We start from the raw sequence: 24,748 nt of genomic DNA, 5'->3' as shown, positions 1-24,748 counted from the left end.
TATCCAGGAAGTGACATTACCATGTTATTCAGGAAGTGATATCACCATGTTATCAAGGAAGTGACATCACAATTTTATCCAGGAAGTGACATCACAATTTTATCCAGGAAGTGACATCACCATGTTATCCAGGAAGTGACATTACCACGTTATCCAGGAAGTGACATCACCATGTTATCCAGGAAGTGACATCATAATTTTATCCAGGAAGTGACATCACAATTTAATCCAGGAAGTGACATCACCATGTTATCCAGGAAGTGACATCACCATGTTATCCAGGAAGTGACATCACCATTTTTATCCAGGAAGTGACATTACCATGTTATCCAGTAAGTGACATCACCATTTGTATCCAGGAAGTGACATCACCATGTTATCCAGGAAGTGAAATCACAATTTTATCCAGGAAGTGAAGCCTTGATGCAGTAGTAAGCGCAGGGAAAAAGCACTTTATAAGCATTTCCGGTAGTAAGCGTATACTGGTCATTTGTATACCTTTTGGGGGGCAATACAATACTTTCATAAATTTTTTTGCCAAACCTCTCCTGTAAGGGGTTGGTGCATTTAGAAAACCTTTTATAAAATGCATTACTAGAGAACCCCATCAATGACTCCCAGCACAACTATGAAGACTCTCTCTTTCTACTCTTTTTAGTTCTGGAGGACTCAACACTTCTGCCTGTTACATGGTAAGTAGAGATGAGCGAACCTCATCCGAACCCGAGCATGCAGAACTTAATTATCGGTGGTTGAAGATGTTGGATGCAGGCCTAGGAAGTCCTGGAAAACATGGATACAGCCTATGGCCTATGGCCTGTGGCTGTATCCGTGTTTTTCATGTTTTCTTCAGCCACTGATAATTAAATGCTGTACACTTGGGTTTGGATGAATCCTAGTGTTCTTGAGGTTCGCTCATCTCTACTCACCATGAAATATGAAAATGTGTTTAGTCCTCCAGAAAGAATGTAATGCTTGACTTGACCTGTGATGGCGCTGCTGGGTAATATAACACTTAATCAGAGATAAGAGACGATCATTAGTGATTTCAGAAGCAGGAGGACAGCCGCTATACTTTTATATTGAGGGTATGTATAAAAAAAAAATAGATTGTCTAAAATCCAAATCCTTTAAGGTTTATCTTCCGAGTTAATCAGGATTAAGCTTGGACATTTTTTTTTTCTTGAAAATATTCAGACTGGAGCTTATATAAGAGATCAATATAAACGGAACCACTTGTAATATTCACACATGTAATCCCTTCTCCTAGCTTCCTTCTTCCTAATCCCATTGGAGACCTGCCATGTCATGGGCCTAGACCCCACCTCGGTATTTTCCTCAAGCGCCCCCTCTACCACATAACAATACATTTCCTGCCGGAAAGACATTGTATTAATAAGCCTTTTATGCCTGCATCAAAATAAGGGATCATTCTAAGCTCGGATTTTGAAAGCTTTTTTTTTTCTGTGATGTGAAAGGAAAACTGGAGGTCTGTATTTTCAAAAAGAAAATGAAAACCTTTTATAAAGAGACATTTCTTTTGTCTGCAGTGTCACCCAAAGGAAATCTCATCCCTAGATTAATATTTACCGCACAGTGAAGTTCTGCCAGGCCTGAATGTAAAATCTATAAAATCATGAAACCATGCCCAGGACCTACGGTGCGTGGAAAAATAACAGATACTTACTGACCGTAATCTTCACATTAGGGGGTCACTTAAATTTTCAGCAGGACCCTTATTGTAGCTACTTTGTATACAGAGGATTATAAGAGGGGTTGGCCAAGATTCGGACAAGACCTCCAAATAACCAAAACCGCAATGTAAAGTAATTATGAAATTAGACTCCATTCCCATTAAGACACTAAGGGCCGACTTGGCCGATTACGCCCCTTGTAATAGAGACATTATCAGCTCAATGTGTCAAATGGTCTGACACCAAAATCATCGGCTGCCGACCTCTTATCCCTACGTGTAACAGAGACGTGCGGATGATGTCTAACGGTTGAATAAACTGTTATACATTACCTCTTCACCCTCCCGGTCTTCTCCTGCCCTCTGCTTGCTTCTCAGTGCTGCGGCTGAAGCTGACAGGCCGCTCAGCCAATCACTGGCCGAGGTGGTCCCAGCTACTCTGAGCTACGGCGGTGGCTTAGAGAAGCAAGCAGACAGCTGAAGACGGGGAACGCGGAGAGGTAATTTATTAGGTTTAGGGCAAGGGCTGCATGGACATCATTAGTGATGTCTGTGCAGCCCTTGCTAAACGATTATTGAGCCGTGTAATGGGCCCAGTAACTATAGCAGATTGTTTCTCTTTTATTAGACAGGCTGTCATCGGCCTGTCTAATGAGACCTTAAGCCTTCTACTACATCATGTCAGTCACTGGATAATGTGGTCATACATTATGAAGCACCATCACAATGGTTATGTTGTGTATAAGCCAAATGGTTAATAATGTTTAGGTCTTCTTCTTCAAAGAAAGAGATGAGCCAACTGCGGACAAACTCTGGAATGTGTGAATCCGAGGGTGCGGCATTTGATTACCGGTGGCTGAGGAAGTTGGATGCATCCCTAAGGCCCTAAGGTTTTCCAGGCCTGCATCCAACTTTGGATTAACCCGAGCGTGCTTGTGCTTCACTCATCTCAAGTCAAACATTTTTTTAAGAGGCTTTTACTGTTTGCACAGTATTTAGGTGTAATGGAAGCCATGGATTGATTTAAAGTAACCCTGTCACTAGGAATTTAAGAACCAAAGTGCTGACAATGTTACTTAGTTCTTGGGTAAAGAATATACATATTAACTCTTCTAACTTGAGCCACGGTATGGAACTCCAAGAAGAGCCGGAAGTGTTGTACACTGCATTGTAAGCGTGTTACAATGCAGTCTTTGGCACTTCCAGGAGTTCCGTCTACCTGCTAGAATTTTTTGGAGGATCCTGCTGCGCTCACCAAGTGATTGGTACCCTTTAACACACTGAACAAATGCTGTTCTTTGTTGCAGTGAAGTGCCTAAGAGGTGTGTCCCCAGCAGATAAGAGTTCTAATATGTTTGGGACACGCCTCTTTGGCACTTCACTGCAGCATAAATTAGTATCTGGTTCTCATTTTTCCAGGGATGGTATTTGGTGCTTAATTTTTATTTTTGCTACAGACCCGGTAGAGATGAGAGCAGCTCGAACATGCTTGAGTCTGATCTTCGGCATTTGAATACCAGTCGCTGAAGAAGTTGCATGCAACTGTATCCATGTTTTCCCAAGCTCCATAGGGCTGCATCCCACTTCTTTAGCCACTGGTATTTAAATACTTAACAAATGGACTTGAGCATGCGGAGTATTCCGGGAAAAAAATAACTTAGGATAGGGGGGAAAATAGGAGATCGCCATGAACTTCTTGAAGATCTCTGTATCGGACCCCGCCAGCTCTGTTATGAATAGAGACTCGGGTCGGCACGTGACCCACAGCTCTGTTCATTCCTTTGGAGCATTAGAAAGAGCCGAGTATGCTTGGAGAGCGATGTTCGCAGCTCTTTCCGACGGTCCATAGGTAAGAATAGAGCTGCGGGTCACATGCCGACCTGGGGCTCTATTCATAGCAGAGCCGTTGGGGTCCAATATGGAGATCCCTGGGAGGTTCAGGGGTTAGACCCCAAGCGATTTCCTACTTTTCCCAGAATACCCCTTTAATCTGTGCTTATCTCTATTAACCATATTACAACTTTAGATCGCATTCATATGGCTGCAGTGCGGCTCAATTATAGCGGCAAGTCTTGGCCATTAGAGATTGTATGATAATATTAATTCAAGTCATAAGACCTCAGGGCTGCTAGTCATGAAATGGAAGGGAATTAACGGAATGAGGACTAAAACTAAAAAGGACTATACTAAAACGCAGAGAGGGAGTTTGGTGGTGGGGCGTATAATTTAGGGCTAGTCGAATGAAGGATGACGGCTACACTGAGCATTCTAATAGCTCTTACGTGGGAGTCCAGGATGACTCACGAATGGCTGAAAGGTGGATAGAGCTTTTATTCTGGGGGGATTTCTCTGTACATGGTGTGTAGGAGGTCTTGATCATCTAATAAACTTATGTGGATATACTCTAAACTGTATAATAAAGCAATGTTCCTTCGATAGAAGGGTGTTCCCTGGCTGTGTAATTGGTTCATCATAGCTTTATCTACAAAGCAATTATAGCCAAATAAAGACTTCTTGAATAGCTGTCAAGGAAATATTGACCACAAGCACATTTAATTAAGGTATTCGGAGGCAAAAGCTTTTTAATCACGAAAAGGAACAAAATGCGAGGGCTTGATCATCTGTAAATTGATACGTGCCTGGGTTGAGAACCCCCTATCGCGCCTAATCAAAATTAATCAGTGACTGCAAATCCGCTTATTGGCGTACAGGCAAAATAAATAAACACAGCGCTATAGTTAAACATATTCCTCATCCAAATTACACGAAACATATTGTACACACAGCAATGCAAATAATCAGAATAGCTGTGTGATAAGTTGGCATAGTAAGCAGATTATGCGTTGCAGGCTTTAATGGAAGATCCCCAATGGGACCCACTAGGGCTCCTTGACCCCACAGGAAGAAATATTTTGGGGAGGGCCAACCTCCATGTGCCAATAAAATTGGAGACCCTTGTTGAAGTGATTGGTTCTAAGTTATCTTCCAATGGTAATGACTGGTGTTGAGTGGACCTGTCAAACTGTTCGGTTCGGCAACGTTCTCTGAACCCAAACGCTTGGCATTTGATTCTTCATGGCAGGCATAGTGAACTTTGTTGAACCTGAACAGTTTGAAAGGACAGTAGTAATAACTAAAGCTAGCCCATTGGAGACAATTATTGCGAGATTCTGGGCCCATCGAAGAAAACTCTCTCAGGCCAGTCTACTATTTGCAAAGCTACCTGAGAATTCAGAAGTACTGTATGAGTTGGTCACCACCAGCCAAAGACTATAGACTCTATAGGTCAGTTCAACACAGCACCCAATCAGAGAATCTATTGGCACCTGGATCAGACCTGTATTTTCTAAGTTACTCATCAATCAAAACCGTAGACATCAAGGGTATTATAATTATTATTATTAATCAAACCTTGAGCTTGTTTGGGTTTGTCTGAACCCAAATATGCCGCATTCAATTACCGGTGGCTGAAAAATTTGGACGTAGCCCTAAGGAGTACTTGATACAACCTATGGCCACCAATAGCCTTCAGCCACAACCATTAACCACCAGTAATCAAATGCCGTATGCTCAGTTTCGGACGAATCCGAGCGTGCTCGAGGTTTAGTCATTTCTAATTAATATCCAAAACCAGTAATCATAGTATGATATAGAATAATAAAATAGGAAACAGAACATACAATGTCACACACAGTAGGAAATGTAACATTAACAATCACCACCGACATCGATCAGACCAGAAAAAAAACTTGTTGGCATACAACATATTTCTAGGTTGTTCTCATCTCTTCATCAGGTGCAATAAAAATCACTAACAAATTATTATTTTTTAAAGTCATATATTTTTTTAAGACAGCAATGCTTTATGATGATGATGCTGTAATATATATTTATATATAGTGCAGATATTTTATTGCTATATATTTTATGATATTGTTTTTGCTGTTATTGTGTATTGTGCTATCACTACTATGCTGGATGGTCAACTATTTAATCTCGTAAGTAAAGATTATTTCCCCTGACAAAGAGGTCAGAACCACCTAGAAACACGCTATATGTTTTTGTTGTTACATGAATCTGGTTCGGATTTGTAAGGGTCCTGTTGGAGGTGGTGATGATTGTGGAACTTGCATTTGAGATCCCTTTTTGAGGATATGTACAAGGTTCAGAGGTCATCCATGGGCTTGAGGGGAAATATCTGGTTGTGAATATGCATTTCTATGCTTTTATTGCATAATTGTACTACTAAGTAGTTTTCCCCATTTGGCAGGTGTTACCAGTCAGCACATTGGAGCACTTTCTGTGTTTATAGTTCTGCATATGTATTGTGTACCACTTTTTGGACTGGTCTGTCCATTATTTAATACATTTTATCATAGAGGTGTGCAGAGACTCCAGTATTTTAGTCTAGACTGTTTTTTTTTTTTGTTTTTTTGTTTTCTTTCAGTTGTTTTATTAGTATTTTACATTGTTGGAATTGCTTAAATAATGTTACCATATACCAAATAGCTAATACACAGAGTGTTAAAATTATTCCACTAGAAAGAGCCCTAGGCGGATTTCACATCACATTTGTGATGTCCGTTTAACGTGTATGTCAGGAAAACTCCCAAGATACAGGCTAAATGTGTCCATACATTGCCTGCGGAAGAGCTTGAACAGAGTCCTTTAGGTCTCTGGACTACTACTGCTAAAATCAGGGGATGAAATAGCATGGTTTGTCATTGTATGGCATTCATCATAGGATTCTTTTAAATTGATACCTTGGGAAGCTCCATTGATGTGTTCACTGGGATGAGATGCTGAGAGACCAGGGATGACCCCTCCTTCCCCTACTCCTCAGGTTTCTCCAGAGCAATGGAGCTAAATAGGTATTCAGGTGGCTGTCACCAGTTCCACCACTCTGGAGAAAGCTCAGGAGGAGGAGAGAAAGATTGACTATAGAGCCAAATTCGGTTTTCCTAGGGGAAACTTCCATGACATAACTAGCCATATATGGACATTTGCCATATATGGACTTTGCATATATGGTTGCAATCCATATATGGATAGTTAGGTTTTCTGACCTTCCCCAGGGCTTTCTTTTGGGAGTGGGCAATATATGCTACTGTGTCCCTCTCCTTCTGACATATACCTCAAAAGGATGGCCTAAAGGAGAACTATCCGCAGGTTAGATTAATCTAACCTACTGATACCCCGTATTGCGCACAGTGTGCTGAGGAGGAAGGTCACTTACCTTTCTCCTCTGCGCCATCCCCATACTATTAGCAGTGTAATCTTCAGTGCCGAGCACCGTTAGGAGCACTGCCCCCCTCCCTCCTAGAGCATGAGCCGGCCTTCTCCTTCTAATGATAATCAATGGAGTGGGCTTGAGCAATGGTGGTAGAAGTGCTCCAAACGGTGCTCCGGGATGAGGATTACACTGCTAACAGTATGGGAACAGCGACAAAGAGGATGGTAAGCGACATACCTTCCTCTTTGGCCCCTAGTTTGCAATAGGGGGCTATCAAGAGGTTAGATTTATCTAACCTGCTGATAGTTCCCCTTTAAAGCAGTGTGTACCAAGCTTTATACTACTAGACAGAGTGAAATACCATTTTTACTGTGCCCACATGATACCTTCATATAGGGGCAAATATACAGTACTAAAACTGAATTGTACTGTGGTTCAATAATATAAACTTGCACCAGAGTGATTCATGCTCTGCAGTAAATCTGGTGCATCTTTAGGCTATGTTCACACAATTTTCAACTGCTGTTATTTGATATTTAAAATAATGTCTGTTATTTTTATTATCAAATAATGGTCATTGCAATAACGACCGATGGTACACCATTACAGTTGGGATTGAATGATGGCCGCCCTTTTGGTTGTGTCTATTGTGTCGAATTTTGTTGAAGACGGTGAAAGAAAGGACGGACGAAAAAAAATCTGTGTATCAACAACTTAAAACAATGGTTGTTGTTCACTAAATAACGTCAATTTAATGGCCGCCGCCAACGACAGTCCTTGCATTCTGTGAACTTGCAGCCGTTGTTTCCATAGACTTCCATAGACTAATGAAAATCATTGAGACTGAAAATAACGGCCGTGTGTGAACATGGTCTTAGGCTGTCTATTTTACATTCGTAGAATTTGAAGCAATGTTGCAATTAAGCCAAACCCCTTTACCAAAGCCAAACCTTCTTCAGATACAGCAGGGAAAGCTACCTAAAACATACAATGCATTGGGTGCAGGACATGTATGCCAGTTATTTGGTTCTAACTCTGCCAAAATTCTGACGCATTGTGAAGAGATTATTAAGAGATCCTTAATAATACCTCCATACTGTACCCAGGTAATACTACTGCTATATAGAGAACTTAAGGTAGTTTTTCTTGATGTCTTTGGATGCCTCCAGTTAGAGCACCCTTTACCCCCTAGCAGTCCGCTTATGTAACCCCTCCCCCATGTATACACACCATCTTAGTCTACTTAGCTCTTCAGTTTTATATCAATGCAATTACTAACTCCGATTCAGAAGTAGAACTCCGACACAAAATTTTAAAAAATAAAAAATCTGAAATGGTTATGTGCCAAAATCAATGCAATAATATAAGGCTAAGATTATTATGTGTTCTTCTTTCCACCTTCCTGACCAACCTATAAAACCAAATGTACTAATTTCTGAATTTTATTAGAGATCAAAGAGCAAAAAAAAAATAAAAAAAATCCATTACCCTAATTACTAAAGTGAAGGCGTTCTCTAATTGTAGGTGTTGGATGATTTTGTGCCTGACCTCAGATTGAGAACTTTAGAACGTAAAACCAGTCTCCATGAAAAGATTATGGTAATGCCACGCCAGATTACGACTGCCGAATGGTGGGATTCCAAAATTTACATCTGTAGTTTTTTTTTTTTCCTCTGCCCTCATGGGGGATTACACAATAAATTGTTCATATTCTTTATAAAAATCTATTTTTATGTAAGGAACTTAACCTTAAACAATGCAGCCGCAGCATATTACTATCTTATTAAACATTCATCTTCTACTATTCCTATGGCACATTGAGAATGCTACCACTGCGTTACCTTGGAAACTGTAAAAAGTAATTGATAAAAGTATTTCAGCGCTGCTGGTGTAAACCTGGCTATGATTCTACACAATTATACCACGTTTGTAGCTTGAAGATTTCAAAAAGTAGTTGCCCGGCCACTGAAAAAAAAAAATAAATAAATTATATTCCATGGTTGCAGGCCGTATTTGAATATGGAAAAAACTGCTGAAAATTTTTAACACCACAAAATTCTGTTCTGGTTGTATTATTTTTATTGCATTGTTGTGACGCTGGACTACAAACTTTTTGCATAGATATAAAGATGAATGATTTACTTCTATTTCCTTTCAGCTACCTCTAGAGGGAGCTTTAGAGCTTACTGTATACTGCTTATTCATTGAATGCAATAGGAGACCAGTATGCAGTAAGCTCTTAATTTAATTTTATGGAAAATTAAATGTAGTAAGTGCAAGTTCAAGAAATTTCATTTCCAAATTTTTTATCCTTATCCTGATTTTAACTACTTGTCAGGCTCACCATGTGCCTTGTTCAATGCTGCTGACTCTCCACTGACTGTCTTACCACTGACTCTTTGGGTGTGTTCACACTATGGAATCGGCGAGGAATTTTAAGCTGAGCTTGTGCCGTGGACTGCTTTCAATTCCTCTCCGATTACGTAGTGTGAACACACCCTAAGTCTTACTTGGCTCATATGTTTTGTATACTCCTCAAATCCTCAATACCCTTTCCCTATAGCCTAAGCAATAAGTTTGATAAGTTTCCCATTTTCCTAATCACCTAAAACAGCAAATAAAAAACTTTTGTGAGTGGTATCGTCCTACAATGTAAATACACTCCAATTCTTTAAGACTAGAACTTACAATTGGTGAGTGGTAATTTCTCCGTACTCTACAGATGACTAAACCCAAACACAAGTTCACTGTATCCTCCATCAGTATACACAATGATTGACTAAAAAAAAAAAAAAAAATTTAGGAGACAAACATTTATTCTGATTGGTAATCCTCCTTTTACTCCCCTCCGTTTTGTGAGTAAAATGAGGATTACCAATGCACTATTACTTGCTACAATCAGAATAATTTTTCATTCTCCTAATTTGAGTCAATTATTCTTCTAATTAATAAGTCTATTTTGTTTGTGTTTCTAAGGTTTTGGCCTGGCCTTGCCAGACTATTACCATTGGCTTCCGTTGACCATGCCATCTAAACTCTGCCTGCTCTGACCTGTAGCCTGTTAAAAATGCCATCGAAAATGTGCCTGCCCTGACCTGTAGCCTTTTACCCATGTTATCTAAACTCTGCCTGCCCTGACCTATAGCCTGTTATCCATGATGACTGAATTATGTCTGCCCTGACCTAAAGCCTGTTATCCATGATGATTGAACTCTACCTGCCCTGACCTATAGCATGTCACCCGTGATGACTACCCCTATTGGATCCTGATTTTTAACTTTTTCTGCCCGACCATTGTGACCCGGATTGTTGACTATTCTTATTGTGTTTGTTCGTCTTGTCTTTTGTTTCACGTCTCCAGGCCAGGGACCGCCGCCCAGTTGCCTGTTGCCATTTTAGGGCAGATTGCAGCAAGTAGGCAGGGACAGTGGGCGGGGTTAAACTTAGGGTACAATGTCCTTGTCTCTCCTGCATCTCTCTGTGACCTGATACTTGACACCATAGCGGTATGAAGTTTTCATGATGAGTCATATGTTCTGCCAATTTCTGATTAAAAAATAAATAAATATATATATATATATATATATATATATATATATATATATATAACAATTCCACCACAGTTTTCCACTCACATTGATCATCAAAATGAAATTCTCCACCATGACATTCACTTGGATGGGTGGATGAGGGATCGTATGATAAAGGTCACTTCATATGTCAATACATTTTTTTAAAGCACAGAAAATCAAAGCGAAAAAGATGTAAGCTCCATGTTCTATGATGCGGTGATAACTACAGAGAACATGACTGGGAGCATTGAGAGGAGGAAACTCTGCAGGTCTCCCGGTGATTTATCTATACTGCGTCTTATACTGTATATGGCTGGACATAATGATCAGCTTTAAACACCAACATCCCATACACATCCCATAATTTCAGGGTATGGATTTCAAAGTATTAAAAGAGAAAATAAACTTTTCCAGTTTACGTAAAGATGATAGTGACCCAATAATGTATAGGTCCATGGTGACATAAGTATTGGTATAGGATTTGAAAACCTTATGATCCTATGTAAGTTCTCGTAAAACCTTAAAGTGACTGTACCACCAGGCCCAGGCTGAAGCACTGGAGGCGGCCGACCCACCCTCAGTGGGAAGAAACTTCAGCCCCTCCATGACGGGAATCCATTAGAATCAATGGAACCCTATCATAGAGGGGCTAGGGTTTCCTCCCACTAAGGGTGGGTCGGCCGCCTCCAGTGCTTCAGCCTGGGCCTGGTGGTACAGTCACTTTAATGGGACTGTCCCATTAAGAGAACTTATTCTAAACTGATGTGTTATGTACTTATTTCTGAAACTGTACTGTATGATAGATATAGGTTTACTAATCCCCCATGTGACTGCATTATTTTGATAACCTGACGCTCTTGGTTACGACTAGAGATGATCGAACAAAAAAAAATCTTAGGTTCTATAGAAATTGAACCTTGTTAAAGCTTCCGCATTTGATTTCCGATGCCTTTCCGGTCCGTGAGGGAGGAGGAGACAGCCTGGGTTCCGTCTGGAATTTCGGGATACAGCCTATTACCCCCAGCTTAGGTAATAGGCTGTATCCTATAATTCCAGGCGGTACCTGGGCTGTCTCCTTCTTCCCCACAGACCTGAAAGGCATCGGGAATCAAATGGGGAAGGTTCGACAAGGTTCGAGTTCTATAGAACCTAAGATTTTCCGCTGTTAGATCATCTCTAGTTACGACCCACTAAGGTGGAGCAGGCATGCTCAGTTTAACTGCAATCTCCAGGAAGTACTGGCAGTTGGTCTCCACCGAACTTGCAAGCAAAGGGGGATTGTGGGAAAGTGTCTGAAATGTTGCATGGCAAAACAGGGTCACAGTTCATAAAGGAAACCAGGAAGTGATGAAATCCATGGGGGCTGTAATCAGCCATTGGGCACGAATCCCCTATTACACTGCCAAGAGTCAATGATTTTGAAGCAACTCAAAATGACCCATTCAGCTGTCTACTCCCTTGTTGGATCATCTCTGGTCCTATTACACAACATCAGCCTGTTCAGCCAATAAAGGCCCCACATAATACTGTAAAATCAGAGTGCCCATTGAGTTGCTCTGTTTAAAGGATATATTAAACCTGTCACCAAGACAATGCTTTCTAATCTATCTCTATCATGTTATAGAGCAGGAAGAACTGAGCAGATTGATATATATCTTTGTAGGAAAAGATTCTGTATAACTTGTAACTTGTTGATGAAATCACTGATCATTCTGTGATGAGGAGTCCAGTGGGCGGGATCACTCAATGTTCTGGACTCTTTAGCCAAGAAACATTAGAAATTTCAATCAATAAATAATAGGTTATACTGTATCTTTTTCAATAAAGATATATATCAATCCGTTCAGCTCCTTCTGCTCTATAACATGATGCAGATAGCTTAGATAGCATTTTCATGGTGATGGGTTCCCTTTAGGCCACAATGTTTCCTCCCACCAATTTGAAAGAGCCAAAGAACGTGTGGTGAAGGAAAGGCACATCAGGTAATGTAGTAGCCATGTTCACTACTGGCATTACTGTGATTGGCTGTACCATTAGCGCCATTACATACGTTACGTACATGTGATAAAAACGCGACGCTGAGGCGAATTTTCTAACAGTCTTTCCTTATTCTTGTGCCGTTCAGTAGGGAGAGTGACACGAGCAGGGACAGCATCTGAATGTAGTTAGGCATCAATATTCACTGTGGTAGTTAGTCAGTGTAGGGAAGGAGAGCTGACCGAGTAGGGCTTAGAACATTATGAAATTGTCAGTGTAAGGAGGGAGAGCTGACCGAAGAGGGCTTAGAACATTGTGAAATTGTCAGTGTAAGGAGGGAGAGCTGACCGAGGAGGGCTTAGAACGTTGTGAAATTGTCAGTGTAAGGAGGGAGAGCTGACCGAGTATGGCTTAAAACATTGTGAAATTGTCAGTGTAGGGAGGGAGAGCTGACCGAGTAGGGCTTAGAACGTTGTAAAAATTGTCAGTGTAGGAAGGGCCACCTGACCGACTAGTGCTGTGTGCCAGTGATTGCAGAGTATAATTAATATACACAGTAGTATATAAGTCAGTGCGCATATACCCATGAGCAAATAAAATATACACTAATGCTACATAATTGCTTCGATATTACGTATTTTACGCTTTTTTCTTGATAATCTGTACGCATGTGCATAATGTTTGTGAATGTTTGGCGAACACCAACCGATCACAATCATTTTTTTTTTATGTTCATGTTCGGAATCCTCGGAATGTTCGCTCATCACTAGTAATAGGTTACCTATGCAATGTAAGGTCTGTATCAGAAGTCACTCAGATGGTTTTTATATAACAGGAGCTGGAAAGATTTAATAGAAGTCTAATAAAATATAAAAAGCACTCACTTGTACTGATGTATTATGGAGTAGTTTAAATAATTTTGTAGGTGGGCAGCAAAACGGCATGTGTGATTTGGAATGATATAAATAGATTATAACCTAGAAGGTCATCCGCATGCCTTAAAGTGAACCTGTCAGGCTCCAAACTGCTGACATTGTTAGATAAGTTTAAGGACTATGAGACACATGGTACCTTTCATATATCCGGCTGTGCTTCCAGAATGTAGAAAAAGCTTTGATTCTCCAGTGCAAAAAGTCAGACCGGTGTTCCCAAGCTCCTAATGTGCTGCAAGCTGCAATGTCTGACTATCCCTCGCATGCCTAAAACTGTGATTGACAGTCAGCTGCAAGCAAAGCTCCAGGCAGTTGCTGAACTGCTCTATTTTTCTAACTTTTTCTCTTTTGCTGAAAATTTTATGGTAAAATGAAGGGTGACTTTAAAGATTTTTTTTTCTTTCAATTGAATTAGCGTCAGTATGTTATATAATTTGTAATTTATTTAGTTATTTAAAAATCTCCACTCTTCCTGTACTTATCAGCTGCTGTATGTCCTGCAGGAAGTGGTGTGTTCTTTCCAATCTGACACAGTGCTCTCTGCTGCCACCTCTGTCCATGTCAGGGACTGTCCAGAGCAGTAGCAAATCTCCATAGGACAAACTTTTCTGCTCTGGACAGTTTCTGACCCGGTTGATAAACAGCCCGCTCAGCCAGGGATGGGCATTTTCCCCCAAGTCGGGAAGTCAAAAAAAATTGGGAGAAAAAGCCTTCGGGCATCGCGGGCATGGAGTGAAGTAAGCAATGCTTCATTGTTATGTTCTCACCTTCCCCTTGCATATTGGGGAATACAATAAATTAAAGGACAAATGAATGAAATCAAAAGAATGAATGAATGAATTAAATGGCTAAGGTAATGCCGTATGCCGGAGTAGCTTGTGCAGTGTTGTGGCAGCTCTGGGGCTGTTGGGCCACTTGGGCACTTGTCACGGTGGCCAGGAGCGGTGTTGTAACCCACCCCAGGACGAAATGGGGACTGCACTTGAGGTTTTGGATAGCCTAAGTTTAACCTGATAGGTGCAGGTGCAGAATGATAGACCAGAGTCACATTACTAGTTGCAATACTGAATTATAACACTTTAGACTGTAGGTGCAGGCAAGATGTAGTCGTAATAGACTTCATAGGTAAGAGTAGCGAGGAGAAGTGGAGCTTTTTGAGGGCCCTGCCCAAGGTAGCTGTGTACTCTGCCGGGATAGCGTAGTAGAGAAGAGGATTCTTGTACTCATGTATAGATATCTGTGATCTGACCCCCTTATGCCCTATAGTGTCTGGATACCCATCCTGATAGGGTAGTACGAGGTCCCAGGTCCCTGTACTGGGGTGAGCAGACTTTCCAAGATTTCCCAGAATTTCCATGCATTATAGTAGGATACGTAGGCTTAACTGCTGCTTTGTCCTTCTGGGGTCAGCACCTAGCCTCAGGTATACTAACCTGTGTGGTGTAGAAGGTATCCCTGGTGTGGACAAGGTTCTCCTTAGAGGACGTCTCTCTCTCCTGAGGGGCCCATCACAACCTGGCAGGTCACCGACCATTGAGGAAAAGTATAGTCAGCCACAAAAAACTAAAAGCAGGTGTGCCTTCATACCTGTGTGCTGAGTCAGCACTGGCGTCACAATACCACCTGGCTGAGCTATATTCCATCTACCAACCACCACAGTCGTGGAGTCAAACAGTACCACCTATCAAGTGACCGATCGCATTTGCCACAGGCGGCCCACCACACATGGACATTTTGAAAATATACCAAGACAGTAATTAAATTAATTTATTAGCTAATAATTAATTTGTTAATTATTGGATGGACAAATGAATGAGTAAATCAATCAATTGTATTTAAACCAAATAAATCGTACAAGTTATCTGTAATAGTTATAGTATACAATACTTTCTCCACGTTGGCACCCCTCATCATATTCGAGGCTGAACCAGTGGCCGCTTCCAATATAGCTGGGAGAATAGCTTGTAATGAAATATATGCACACTTTATTTGCTCTTTTTTTTTTTTTTTTTAATTATCCTTTTTTATTGGACTTTATTTGCTCTTTAAAGACCAGATGCATTGGCAGTCCGTGCGATCAAGGGCGGGCTGCAGCTGTCTGTTCTCTCCTGCCAGTGAGCAGGGCTTCGCAAATATTCATAACCTTTCCATAAATTACAGGAGTACAAACACCTTGTCTCTATTTTTGATCTTTCCAGATATTGTTAGGATAATGGAATGTACGGTGGCCTCAGTGCTACACATCGTAAAGTTCACACCGAGCGTTAAGTGGTTTCCGAATGTGAAAACTATAAATATCTCACATCTAGCATCACAACAACACAAACGACAGGATGGGGATATGGAGAGGAGCCACTCGAATTAGAGGAGGGAAAAAACATTCTGTACTATACGCATGATATTTTTGGTCAACAAACTGCAACTTCTAAGTTAAGAAAAACCTCAAAAGTCTTGTTCAGAAGGGGGCAGACTGAATGAGTGGGAAGAAGTACTACCTCCCCGATTGGGAATGCAACCTGAAATGGTCCCATAGACGTAGATTATGGTTCTGCCTGGGTGACGTCCTACAGAGTCAGGAGAAAAAGTTTTTAGCATGGACATCTCTCGACTCGTCTTAGCTATCATTTGGGGTCAAAACCCTCAAAATTTTTTAAGTTTCTAGAACATGTTGAAAGCGTTTTGAAAACCCAGTGACCCAGAATTCCAGGCTAGGGTGATTTTTGACATAGTTCTGGGGAGGGTGAAGAAGTAACATGCTCTCACCTCCCCTGCTCCAGCAGTGGTGCCGGAATCTTGCAACTCTGGTCCCTCAGTCCCTCGGTCCCTTGGTCCCTGCTGTTGCAAGAATGCAGCTGTAATTGTAATACCACATTCAGCTCAGCCAGTCAGCGGCCATAGTGGGTTCCCACCTCGGCCACTGACTGGTTAAGCAGGAATAGCACATCGTGTCCCAGGTCCCCACTCAGACCCAGAGGCAGCTATGGGATACCGGCACCAGCGTTGGAGCAGCAGAGGTAAAAGCATGTTACTTCTTTCATCTTCCCCAGCACTCCAAAAATCAACCCAGCCTCGAGTTCTCCTTTAAAGGTACTATCCAGGATTAGAAAAAAACACAGCTACATTCTTGCAAAAACAGTGCCACCCCTGCCCCCAGTTTGTGTGTGGTATTACTATTACAGTTTATTCTGATCCTGGACAACTCCTTTAAAATATTTTATTGGAGCAATGTTAATATTAAAAAAGCATGCTCCTTCAGCCTCCAAACAGTATTTGAATGTGCGGGTTGGGGGTGCCTCCCCCACCTCAATATTGCCGACAAAAACTTCAGGAGGTATAACCAGAGTTTTGAAACTTGATGCAAAGTGCACACAAAAAATGACACGTTTAGCTTTTCTACATCCTATACGGAATTCTACGCAGTGTTCTATGCAACACGAAAATTACATGAGAACAATATCACGGTCGGCTAATTAAACATATGGGACCTTGTCGGTCTTCTAATGAAGTTTCCATGCGAGCTCTCAATGTCAGCACTGCTGCCTTCAGGCTCAGACATGGAGAATATCAATGAGCTTGTCTGTCCTATGACTCATAACCAGAACATGTGCATACAGATGTGGTGGAGCCAAGTTAGTGATTTGCCTTGTAATATGTTATATGGCGTACTCCTCAGGAATATGTATTATGCATTAACTTAAAGAGGTTGTTTAGGTTAAGTTAATTTTAAATATGCAAAAAGGGGTCTGTGGAGCCTCAGTTACAAGTCTGAAAATACGGGAATAGCCAGATATCCCTGCAGAGAAGAAAAGCCTGTTGCCAAGTGGTGCCTCCCAGTGGGACATCACCACACCACCCTAATATGTAGCCCCTTAAGTCCCACTCGATTGTGAGTATTGGAACATAAATAGGGAAATACCAAGGTGGCCCCTTTTTGCGTCAGAGTCTAACTCTGTGTGTGACGTGACAAGGGTTTACCAAAGCAGGCATCAATCCACAGACAGCTGTTTCGGGGTATTTGCCCCTCATCAGTGTGGAGTAGGATTCTGGCTAACGGGGGAAATGACAAATAGACCAACAAAACACAGCAATCACTGAGCTCAGGGAGATCAGCGACAAAAAATCCAATGGAGTACTCACTCAAGAGTCTCCTCTGATACATTGCTCCCTATAAATTTAAATATGCAAAAAAGTTTATTTGAAGACCAGCACCTCATGTGTTTCTCTATTGGCCAATGGTAACAACTAGAGATGAGCGAAAGCTCTAAGGTTGTCTGGAAAACATGGATACAGCCAATGACTATATCCATGATTTCCACATAGCCTTAGGGCTTTATCCAACTTGAGCAGCCACCGCTAATCAAATGCCAAAAGTTCGGGTTCGGATGGACTCGAGCATGCTCCAGGTTCGCTCATCTCTAGTAACAACCCCCCAATCCCAAGTCTAAGATGGGAGTCGAGGGCAAGTGAATACCGTCCTACTCCATACAGTGTACTAGGATAAAAAGATTAATATTAGGTAAACAGTCACTTGTTCAAGTCTCTTAGAAAAACTAAACATAATAAGTTAAAAACAAGTAAAAGTAAAAAAAAAAAATACTAAAATCTCCCGAGTGTGTAAGGCTGGATTGGATGCATTTTGATCCGTTTTTCCATTGACTTCCATCATACAGTAGAAATAAAACAGATCAAGTTGCATCCATTTTTTGTTTTTTAGTATACACAAAATCGTGGTTGATCATGTTTTTGTCTATGTTAAAAGAAAATGCACTTTGATACATTTTTTTCATAATGTAAGTCAATGGAAAAATTAATCAAAACGCATGTGCACAAATGAATCAGATTTTTTTTAATCCTTTTTATACATTAAACAATTTTTTTAAATGGACAGCAGTGTGAACCCAGCCTGAGGGGTCCAAAGAAGGTGGAGCATGACATCAGGGTTCGTAGAAAAATTATTCATATACAGTGCTACCCAAGAAGTCCTGCACTAGGCCTAACACTGTGTATCTGATTTTCTTTTTTTTTTTTTCAAATTACTTTTTGTTTACCGATTGTAATTTTTTATTGAAATTTTCAGTACATAATTAACTGAGGTTTTTTTTTTAAGTATTCAGAGTCTTAAAGCGACTCTGTACCCACAATCTGACGCACCCAAGCCACTTGTACCTTCGGATAGCTACTTTTAATCCAAGATCTGTCCTGCTGTCGGCTGGTGATGCAGTTATTGTCCTAAAAGACAACTTTTAAACTCGAAGCCCGTGCCAAACGGGAGTATTTGTGCCCTAACTTTGCACCACCCCTCTGTCCCTTCTCCCCACCCTCTTCATCATTAGGAATGTTCCAGGAAGATTGCCTCCTATTCCCCACCTGTGGCAGCCCGGCACATGGGCTACAGTGGCGGATTAAATGTACCCTGGGCCCCGGGCTGTACACCCCACCTGGCCGCCCCCCCCCCCCCCCCCTGGGTCAATCCGCCCTAACCACCCACATTATAATCCGCTACTGGCCCCCTCATAGATGGTCCCCCTCTTCCCTTTCCCCCCTTATAGATGGTCCCCCTCTTCCCTTTCCCCCCTTATAGATGGTCCCCCTCTTCTCCCCTTAAAGATGGTCCCCCTCTTTTCCCCTTATAGATGGCCCCCTCTTATAGATGGGCCCCCTCATAGATGGTCCCCCTCTTCCCTCTCCCCCCTCATAGATGGTCCCCCTCTTCCCTTTTCCCTCTCATAGATGATCCCCCTTTCCCCCCCCCCCCCCCCGTGCACAGCAGATAATACACACAACACAACTCACCTGCCATCCGTTCCCCCGTCGAGCCTCTCACCTCCTGGTCTGTCCCCGGCTGATGTGCGGCTGCCGGGGGTGTCCCGTCCTATCCCCAGCAGCGCGCGCATCAGAGAGCTCCCCGTGCGCCGGGAGTAACAGCCACAGGCACACGGGGAGCTCTCTGATGCGCGCGCTGCCGGGGATAGGACGGGACACCCCCGGCAGCCGCGCATCAGCCGGGGACAGCCGGACTATTGGGACCGCAAGCAAAATAATGCTTGCGGTCACAAGAGAGTGCAGTGGCGGATTATAATGTGGGCGGCGTGGCATGGGCCCCCCAGGAGCCTCGGGCCCCAGGCTGCCGCCCAAACCGCGTCGTGCGAAGTTAGGGCACAAATACTCCCGTTTGGCACAGGGCTTCAAGTTTACAAGTATTTTTTTAGGACAATAACTGCATCACCTGCCGAACGGACCCCAGGACAGATCTTGGATTAAAAGCAGCTATCCGAAGGTACAAGTGGTTTGGGGGGGACAGATTGTGGGTGCAGAGTCACTTTAAGACACATAAGTCTGGAGCAATCCCTATTTATATGAATGGGTAAGGTTTTAAGACATGCTCCATGATCTGTGCAAAGGTTCTCATTGTTCAGGGAGGTTGAGTTTTGAACTTCAGCTATTGCCAATGGCCTGATCCCATGTTATCTATACACTTGTCCCTGTATTCTGTGATAATAAGGAGGACACTGCTGGAAAGTGATTTGAAGAGGACAGGAAGTCTTAAAGGGGTACTCTTTCAAAATTTTTATTTCTTTTAAGTCAACTGGATTCAGAAAATTATATAGATTTGTAATATACTTCTATTTATAAATCTCAAGTCTTTCAGTACTTAACAGCTGCTGTATGCTTCTATAATCTTCTTCCTGTACCTTTTCATTTTCAGATTTGGATGATCCCATTGTGACCGTACATCAAAGTATAGGAGAAGCCAAGGAACAATTTTATTACGAGAGAACTGTTTTCTTACGTTGCATTGCTAACTCCAATCCACCAGTCCGGTATAGCTGGAAGCGAGGCGAGGAGATCCTGCTCCAGGGCACGGATAAAGGGGTGGAAATATACGAGCCTTTCTTCACCCAGGTAGGAAATAAGGTATCTGTTCTCCTTTATTACATATATTTGATATTGTTAATGTAACTGTTCTCAATTCTTAAAGGGGTTTCCCGAACAAAGACATTTAGCACGTGACAATTACAATGAGAGGGTGTGGCAGATGGGGAAATTGGGTTACAACTGGCCGTGCTTGACCGCTCTCTAGTGAAATTTCTGGGAATGACTACTATGTATGGAGAATGGTTCCACATATATAAACATATCTCTACGAGAGATGAGCGTGACTTAAGCATGGTGGAGTCCCCTCGCTCAGCATTGGAATACCGGTGGCTGAAAAAGTTGGATGCAGCCCTAGGGAGTCCTGGAAAACATGGATACAGCCTATTGCCTATGACTGAATCAATGTTTTCCTGGACTTTGTAGAGTTGCATCCAACTTATCCAGCCACCATTCAAACACTAAGCGAGAGGACTCCACCATACTTAAGTCACGCTCAACTCTACTAGAAAAGTGACGCCAGGGCATTTGCTCCAGGGTAGCACTCTAATAGAGACATGTTAAAGCTTAAAGCAAACTGTGTCCAGGCACTATGGGAACTGCGGCTGTGCAGAACGGTTGATGTCAATCGGAAATTGATCACCTATCCTCAGGACAAGTTGTTACCTTGTTCTGTACATCATAAAAGAATTCCAGCCACTGGGTGACATGGCTAAATGACTTGGCAGAGAATCATAGGGGGTGACATTATTTAGTATTACCAATTCTCTCTGTAGAGTTATCCAACATTTCTTTGAATATTTATTAAAAAAAAAAAAAAAAATTGTACAAAATTTTTTACAATATTAAAATTCTATCGATTGCAGTCTACACGTGTAGGTCTTTTTTCGAGGGGACCCCTTTATAATGAGTTCATTGTTGTACATGCATGCTGTTCTGTTTGTTTGTGGTCAGATGTGGGAATGAGTAGAATGCCCCGGCCTCGGTGAAGACTGATACAGGTGATTTAGAAAAAGAGCCGAGATGAGATTGAAGAGATGTAACTCTTTTTAACAATGCAGTGTGATCTCTAGTGTAGAGTAATTTGCCATATCTGGGCCATATAAATAAACATTTGGTTCCAAATCTAAAAAATATCAGAACAAGTGTTCAGCGGACTTGCCAAACTTTTCGGGTCTGGCAATGGTCACTGAACCCGAACGCGGAGCATTTGACTCCAGGTGTCTAAAGAAGTTGGATGTCACCTTTGGGAGTCCTGAAAAACATGCCCACAGCCTTAGGCCATGGACTGTTATCCCTAGGGTGGCTTCCAACGTTTCTAGCCACCAGAAGTTAAATGCAGAGTGTTCGGGTTTGGCGAATGTTGCCAAACCCAAAAAGTCCGCTCAGCACTAATCAGAACCAATTTAAAAAAAAAAAAAAAAAAAAAAAGTTGTACTACCACTTGTGGCCATAGGTGGCAATATAGAGTCAAAGTGTGAAGTATGAAGTGCATATACTGTAGCGTTATGTAAGGTCTACAATGAAGTGAATCCATGTCCACCCTACATGTTACGCCACTATATACTTCTAGACAGCGGCCCCATTTATTGCTAGAGGATGTCTTGATTTATGCAATCCACGTCCGAAGACGTGATATATTGAAATATTAAGTATCTGGGGTGTTAAATGTAACTCTCTGCGGAGACCTTGTACAGACTGTAAGGTTTCCATGGTAACCTTAGACACCTGTGGTAAAGAAAATCATTACTTTTTTTTTTAAAGAACGGGAAATGCTTAAAGGGCAAGATCTAACGTTACCTATAGAATGGACTCACACGGGTAAAAGACTGTCAGGAGAGTTATGGTGTAGAGACCCTATAAATAGCATTTGGCCTTTTAGGCTTCATTTGTTTCTATCATCCACTTCTTGATTCTTTTGAAGTCGATAACTCGGAGACCTTTTTTGACACTTATGGTATACGTGACAAGCCTTAATGGGGAAAAAAAAAAACTTGCGTTGCTTTTGTCCAAAAAATCATCCAATGTTTTTGTTTAACTACGTCTTTACAGCAAAGTGTCTGAGAAAGCTAAGGCATTAAAAGGGTAAAGTTTCTACTTGAGTAGAGCCTCAAACGGAAGTCTTATAGACCATGCTATGCTCCAGTGGGAAAAAATATGCAAAGTCGCTCTTCTCCAGTAGGATGAGAGCTCTTTGGTTCCACCTGTTCAAGGAAGCATCGCTGCAAGTCAATGCTTCTTCTCCATAAGGAACGGTCACCCATGTTTAGCCAACGTTCCTATTAAACTGCCTAATCGTGCAGTTTTGACCAAGAAGGACCAAGACGCAAACCTTTTCTCCTAGAGATATAGAAGACACCACCTTTCAGGCATCATGCAGAGCTCTTTGCTGCGGAATGCCACCTGCCTCAGTGTCACACAGTGTCTCTATGGGATGGCTTGCCTGCCTCTGCTCCCGCCATTCTCCAATCAAAGGATTAACACGGGGAGCTCAGTGTCAACAGACCCTAAGGATACATGACAAAAATTTAGTTTGGATGGGGCCTGGGTGCCATCACTAATCGGTAGAGCTAGTCAAGAGAAGAATTTGGATGAGCTCTTCCCTCATTGTAGTTGCCAGTGGCGTAGCTACCATAAAGGCAGGGAAGGTAGTTGCTATGGGGCCCCTGCAAGAGGGGGACCCGGGGAGGCACAGGGAAGATAAGAGTCTCATGTGTCCATCTGCTTGCTTAACCCCTTATGTACCCAGTGTTCCCTTACATGCTGCAACATAAAAAAAGGGTAAATATGCAGAGGACAAGGAAATCTCTGCTTCACTGCTCTGATAACCCCTAGTAGGAAAAAGTGCCAGAGGTCAGGGGTTATCATTTGTACTTTGTGTTGTGCGTAGGGGAGGGGGCTTTTGCTATGGGGCCCCATGAATCCTAGTTACGCCCCTGGTAGTTGCCCCACTAATTTATTCGAGTGCCTCTCCTCACTCATTCTAGCAATGAGCACTCAGACCCGGCCAATTACATTTTTTCTAAAGTTTTTCTTTTTTTAAAAGTCTGACCCAGTCTGACCCTTTCAAAAACTATTTACCATGGATAGTCCCTACAACAGTGCTCAGGTCCTGAGCTACCAAGAATTAATCGCTCATAGTTCTGTGGTCCCAAGGTTCGTAGAGAGTGAAGACCTTAGGGAATTGGTCCAGTTTGCCTTGGATACTGTAATTGTGACCATTGTGACTCCTTGGCCAGGACAACTAGAAAGTGGCTGAACTGTGTATCCACAAAGTGTGATGGCAATAATGAGTATCCAGGTGAACAAAAATCACAGGAAAAATTTGTACTGGATGAACTTTTTTCTTTTTGTTAATGTAATGACTGGTACCATGTAAATGTATACAGTGAAATGTCAGGCGCTGACAATAACCGCGCTTTTGTCACCGACTGCCGCCTTCCTTCAAATTGCTTAATAAACACCATTTTACATCAAAAGTGACATTCGGTGAATATGCAATGAATACATTCATGCAAATGACATTTGAATGCACTTCTAAACATTCCTCTATTACACAACCTGTTGTTGTGGTGGTTTTGTTTGAGTGGTTCTTTTGTGACTGGTTCACAATGCGAGCGGAGGGAGTCGAATGGAGACTTTATAAACCATAAAAGCCTCTGTGTGATGTATATGATGAGACATATGGTTTTGTGTGGTATTATGGCTCAACCTCATTCAACCCAAAAAAGCTGAGCTGCTGTGCCAGGCACAACCCAATCCTGGACGGCCATTGCTATTGCCATACATAAAAAAGAACGACAAACAAAAACACAAAGGGGCGCTAACATAGTGGAGTAGGTGTAGGAATGCTGAGAGCAGATATTGGTCAGACTAACCTGACTGTGTTGTGCAAAGGATAGACACAACACTAATGATCACATGTAGCATTGGGATCCTGTTCAACTATGTTCATAGGGCCCCAGTACATAAATATACTAGAGATCTCCAACCCAACAATCAACCCAACTTGATATGCCTTGGTGGAGGATATTTTTCTGGAAGTCTATAAATGTCAGGACCACGGAGGCATCCCGTGATTGCCGCCGCCGCCACTGCCCCTCTTCTCAGGTGACAGCGCACGCCGGAGCCCACGTGCTGGGGTCCAGCACTGCTGTCTCTTCAGCTCCAGTGAGCGCCTCACCTCACCACGTCCCTGCTTCCCTCTGTCCTGGCCCACGCATGTGTCCCTGCTCCCTAGGGCTCGTGCCGGTTGCCATATATTTAAAAGGGCAGTGCGCTCCTAATTAGTTGTGTGCACCAATCACCCAATCACTTCCTTTAAATCCCAGCATGCCTCGTTCTGTGTGTTGGAGCCTCTACATGTTTCCTAGTGTGTTCAGTCCCAGCTGCCCGCTGTTCTTTTCCGTTGTTCCTGCCCGTTGTCTCTGCCACCTGCGGTTCCTGCATGTGACTGTTATCCGTGTGT

At 42.3% G+C, this 24,748-nt stretch overlaps 1 protein-coding gene across 3 annotated transcripts in view; it reads left to right on the top strand.

The window, feature by feature from the left end:
- Nucleotides 1–24,748, top strand: part of MDGA2 (MAM domain containing glycosylphosphatidylinositol anchor 2) — a 414,191-nt gene that overhangs the window by 236,952 nt on the left and 152,491 nt on the right. For 2 of the 3 annotated variants that reach the window (XM_069949265.1, XM_069949266.1), the window contains exon 4: nucleotides 20,114–20,322. In XM_069949265.1, coding sequence (XP_069805366.1) covers nucleotides 20,114–20,322 — 209 coding nt within the window. The remainder of the gene's footprint in view (nucleotides 1–20,113; nucleotides 20,323–24,748) is intronic. The other variant, XM_069949264.1, reaches the window with a different exon arrangement.

The sequence above is a fragment of the Dendropsophus ebraccatus genome, chromosome 13 (assembly GCF_027789765.1).
Source record: "Dendropsophus ebraccatus isolate aDenEbr1 chromosome 13, aDenEbr1.pat, whole genome shotgun sequence".
NCBI lineage: Eukaryota > Metazoa > Chordata > Amphibia > Anura > Hylidae > Dendropsophus > Dendropsophus ebraccatus.
The sequence above is the reverse complement of the archived record's forward strand: the minus strand, read 5'-3'. Positions and strand labels throughout refer to the sequence as shown.